The sequence below is a fragment of the Corticium candelabrum genome, chromosome 21 (genome assembly GCF_963422355.1).
Source record: "Corticium candelabrum chromosome 21, ooCorCand1.1, whole genome shotgun sequence".
Classification (NCBI taxonomy): domain Eukaryota; kingdom Metazoa; phylum Porifera; class Homoscleromorpha; order Homosclerophorida; family Plakinidae; genus Corticium; species Corticium candelabrum.
This window is the reverse complement of record NC_085105.1, coordinates 1,495,048-1,500,047: the sequence shown is the minus strand read 5'-3', so window position 1 is coordinate 1,500,047 and position 5,000 is coordinate 1,495,048. Positions and strand designations below refer to the sequence as shown.

General features: G+C 38.9%; 2 protein-coding genes across 2 annotated transcripts in view; one reads left to right on the top strand and one right to left on the bottom strand.

The window, feature by feature from the left end:
- The window catches only part of LOC134196508 (coiled-coil domain-containing protein 191-like), an 11,460-nt gene extending 8,164 nt beyond the window's left edge, over positions 1-3,296 (bottom strand). The window contains exons 1-5 of the mRNA XM_062665653.1: positions 3,227-3,296; positions 3,133-3,168; positions 1,379-1,481; positions 1,099-1,322; positions 356-661 (exon numbers count right to left, since the gene is read on the bottom strand). Coding sequence (XP_062521637.1) covers positions 356-661; positions 1,099-1,322; positions 1,379-1,481; positions 3,133-3,168; positions 3,227-3,259 — 702 coding nt within the window. The 5' untranslated portion in view covers positions 3,260-3,296. The remainder of the gene's footprint in view (positions 1-355; positions 662-1,098; positions 1,323-1,378; positions 1,482-3,132; positions 3,169-3,226) is intronic.
- A 117-nt stretch (positions 3,297-3,413) lies between these two features.
- Positions 3,414-5,000, top strand: part of LOC134196511 (gelsolin-like protein 2) — a 5,791-nt gene continuing 4,204 nt past the window's right edge. The window contains exons 1-3 of the mRNA XM_062665655.1: positions 3,414-3,595; positions 3,675-3,764; positions 4,367-4,456. Of these exons, the coding sequence (XP_062521639.1) occupies positions 3,515-3,595; positions 3,675-3,764; positions 4,367-4,456 (261 nt within the window). The 5' untranslated portion in view covers positions 3,414-3,514. The remainder of the gene's footprint in view (positions 3,596-3,674; positions 3,765-4,366; positions 4,457-5,000) is intronic.

Here is a 5,000-nt window from a genome sequence, read left to right as displayed (position 1 = left end):
CGTACATGTGCGTGTGATAAATTAATTAACATAAAACATCTAATACCTAATTAACACTAATAATATTAATATTAATACTAATAAATAAAAAAACATAGAAGTAATCTAAATTAATGTTAATAATATTAATGTTAACTTATTATAAATAATATATTGTTAGTAATATATTAGACAACAAATCTAAATCACAAAGTACCCGGATAACACCTATACAAATCAACAAATAATCTAAATTAATATCAATATTAATGTTAACATATTATAAATAATATATGCTTAATAATATATTAGATAACAGTCTAAATCACAAAGTACCCGGATAACACCTATAGATATCAACTCAAAGTATGCACACCTGTTCTGCTACCCGTCTTGCATCCTTTTTGGCCGCCTGCTCGGCCAGTCGCGTCCGTCTTGCTGTCTCTCTTGCCTCTCGTCTTTCCTTCACCTGCTTGTGTCTCATATCCATCGTATGAAGAGGATTGACTCTCGGTGGTTTCCTCACCACGTCGGCTGAAACTCGATCCAACGAAACGTTACGCATTCTCTCCAGCACGTCTTCAACTGTCTCCTCGGACATTCCGGCATGTGAGAAGGCATCTCGATGTGACAATAAAGAAGAAGCGGGTCTAAATAAGCTGCTGTGGTCTTCATGTGGTGGCTAATCACAACAACATGCAAACAATTTTGAGCCCGACTCATGACAGTATGATGTCCTACACACACACACACACACACACACACACACACACACACACACACACACACACACACACACACACACACACACACACACACACACACACAACACACACATGTACACACATACGGCACACACACTGACATACATGTAAACATGTAAACACACGTAAACATTTAATTAATTATTAATTAATTAATTAATAGTTATTGATAATAACTGTTCATTATATACTTGATTGTCAATGTATGAGCCTCACGGAAGTCACTGCACCATCATTTCATTTATCCACACGTTCAATTATCCGGACAATTTGAGTCCGAATAATCAAAGTCCAAATAATCAAAGTTGTACTACTTTCACTGTACTGTATGTAGCACAACTACCCAATGACTTACTAGTGAGCTCACTCCTGATGACCATGCCGTCTTATGTGGCCGATATTGTCTCCTTTCACTGTCACAGTCGTGTAAGACTTTATGGGCACGATCTAGTGCACCACTTGCTTGTCTGTCCAGCGTCGTATCCAATAGCAACCCGTCTTCTGGATCCAACATGTTGAGTCTACTGTTGTTGCCGTCCTTCTTCTTGTCTTTTGTCCATGATTGTAAGAGGTCGTGAGCTGAAATGAATTTGTATTAAGAAAGTGTAGGGAAGTAATGTTAAGAGTTTGTGTGCCTTCTTGATAGCAATTGTTTATTTCGTCGTCTTCAGTGACTGACCGGCTGTTGGTGTCTTGTGATGGTTTGTTGAGTATGAGATCTGATGACGCTTCTACACTCTAATAATAAATACAAGTATACATAAATAAATAAATAAAAAAATTAATAAAAATAAATATATAATAAATAAACAAACAAATAAATAATAAAAAAAAAATAAAAATAAATATATAATACATAATAAATAAATAAATAAATAAATAAAAAATAAAAATAGAAATAAAAAGTAAAAGTAAATAAATAATAAATAATAAATAAATAAAAATAAACAAATAAAAATAAATAAATAGTAAATAAATAATAAAGTAAATAAAATAAATAAATAAATAAATAAATTAATTAATAAATTAATTAATAATAAACTATTAAAAAGACTATTTAAATTTATAGCAAATAATAGTGATTGATTAGTCAGTTAATAAATTTGTCTTTGTTTAATTAATGAAGATCCATCACAATAAAACAATCTGTCTGTCTGTCTGTCTGTCTGTGTCTGTCTGTATCTGTGTGTGTGTGTGTGTGTGTGTGTGTGTGTGTGTGTGTGTGTGTGTGTGTGTGTGTGTGTGTGTGTGTGTCTGTTTGCCTGTCTGTCTGTCTGTGTGTCTGTTTGGCTGTCTGTCTGTCTGTCTGTCTGTCTGTCTGTCAATACATATATTTAAAATTTCAACACTATTACATTCTAAATGTCCAGCGACCCTTACGACCGCTTACTACGTAGGACGATTAGTTAACTGTACGCTATAAGCAGTACAACTGTTCTTGCCAAAAGAAAGTCTACGTAGTTTTCTTGAGAGCACTTGTGCGTTGTATCTCTGGAGGCTAACGGACAGGCAGCGTCTCCAGTATGTCTTGAACTCGCCACTGTTTGGGTGTCCATCTTCATCTACAGATAATAGGGACAGATGATGTAGAAGTTGGTGGGCTTTCCATCCCCAGCGGCCGTAATGCTAAAAAACCAGAGGAATGCAATTGAATGTATTTCCCATAGCATCAATCTCTTTGCCGTATTTTTCCGTCTTCTGTGACTCTCTTTTGGCAGCAGTGGCTCCATCCACCATAGAGGCTTGTAAGATGATGTTCTCATTCCACGGGTGGGCAAGAGATATGTCCAGCTCGATATCATATCCAGATTGGGCATTGAATGCTATGATATCAGGACGAGAATTGCTTCCTCCGTAAAGGTTTCTGGGTTCTCTTCTGTGTGTTATGTTTAGGTCTCGTAAACTATCACACCACACATTTGCTACTGATTCTGTCTGTCTGTCTGTCTGTCTGTCAATTTCATTTATTGAAACACAAACTCTACGTTACATTTCTAATACTAAATACAAGCAATCTACTGAGTTCAGCTTTAGTTTAATGCAAATTACCTTGATAGTCTCTATTGTGTATGTTCTCATCTTCTTCTCCAGGTAAGACACGAGTCAGCTTGTGGAGGATGACTTTAGTGTTGCATTGTTGTAATATTATTGAGAATTTTTTTCTCCGTTTATCTTCTCTGTTTATCTGTCTGTGTGTCTGTTTGTCTGTCTGTGTGTTTGTCTGTCAGTCTGTCTGTCTGTGTGTCTGTCTTGTCTGTTTGTCTGTCTGTCTGTCAGTCTGTGTGTCTGTCTGTCTACATCTGTCTGTCAATCTGTCGGCTCCTCTATCAAATTCCTACACCTACCAACCATTCATTCCCTACCCATATCACTCAACACACTCTCTTACCCGAATCCAAGCCTGCACGTCATCACTCCCATAACCCTTCCAATAAAACCACATCAACTCTTACCAAGACGAAACAAAAACCCACAAAACTCACAAACGAAGCCACACGCTCTCCTCTCCGCCACATCACAAGCGCGCGTCCTCGGACCTCCACAACCTCGCGCATACACACAAACCCTCGATTTCCCAAACAGCACGCGCAATACCACATACCCGTACAAACAACCAAATATGGCAAAGTATGCAAACTAGCCCCGCCTTCTCGCCACTTCTCTGCATCCACATATCCACATCACTACATCCAATCGCAACCCTCCAGCCGGCATTCCAGGCGTGTATCGCGTGACAACCGTACAGCAACAGGATCTCTCACCAGACAAGCATGGCAGGACTCGTCAAGGGCAAAGACTACGACTGGAAGGACAGCAACTTGTCACTCTTTGGCTCCGACCTCGAACGCAACGTGCGTCACACATTCCCCGATCTCTGCGCATTGCTACACATGTAGCAAGTCGTGATCACATGTCTCACCTCTTGTGCAGGTCAAGAAGGCATCGGCCGAGACGGAAGAAGCGTGGCAAGGCGCCGGCTCGAATGTGGGAATACAAGTCTGGCGTATCGTCAAGTTCAAGGTATCGCAGCGGTCGAGATGATGTCCGCATGGCGGCGTGTGACATGCGGCGGCATTCGATTGTAGGAAGTTGTCATTTGCTACTTTGTTGCTTGTGTGTTGCAATTTTTTTTGGGAGGCCGGTGGTGCGAAGTGGTAGTGTGAGTTGCTACTCTGTGCAAGTGTCCCCCCCTTTTTTTTTTCTGAGAAAGTGGTGCGAGATGCGGATGCCATTCATTTGCTACTCTGTTGCATTTGTCTTTCTTTCTTTTCTTTTTTTTTTTTGAGAGGCTGGTGGTGCGAAGTGGTATGAGTTTGCTACTCTGTTGCATGTGTGTGCCTCTTTCTTTTGAGGTGGTAGTACGAGATGCGATTGTCTTTCAATGGTCGTCGTGTCACTTTGCTACTTTGTTGCATGTGTGTCCGAGACGCCCTCTCCCAATTTTTTTTTTTGAGAAGCTGGTGGTACGAGATTCGGTTGCCTTTCATGGGTCATTGTGTCATTTTGCTACTCTGTTGCATGTGTGTAGTACGTTTTGTGAGGCTGGGCTGCGGTTGCTGTATAGTAGTGGTGGTGTCAGTTCCATGCTGTGTGTGGTGGTCACTCCTTTATGTTCTAATTAGGTGACGCATTGGCCAAAAGAGGATTATGGGAAGTTCTTTAGCGGGGATTCCTATATCATTCTGAATACGTACAAGACGCCGCCGAGTGATGTGAGTTGTTTTTAGTGAATTCATGGTGCAGTGTGGGCGTGGTTAATAATTTTTGTCATTAATATATAGTACACTCGGTAATAATTGATATTAATTTTACAGTAAAGACATACATCTAAATTTGTAAACTACAAAATTTTAATTATATATTTAAATAAAATATTTTATTTATTATTTATTAACTAATTTATTATTTATTTATTTTATTATTTATATTATTTATTTATTTATCTATTTATATTATTTATTTATTTATTATTTATTATTTTTTATTTTTTTTATTTATTTATTTATTATTTACTAGTATCCATGGCCCGTCCTTGGTACGGGCAAGACTGTAGTGTAAAGATAGGTCTGTGGACACGGTCACGTGCAATCTTTGTTGCGAGGTACCGGATATGCTGAATGAATTCGAATCTTGCTGTTCGCGCTTGTTTCGATCGAAATCGACGCACTCCCCGTGTAGCGCTTGCTGCAGAAAACGTGTAGGTTGGATTCGGTGCAAATGCAATCAGAATTTGGAGAGAAACGAAAGCGCTAGAAG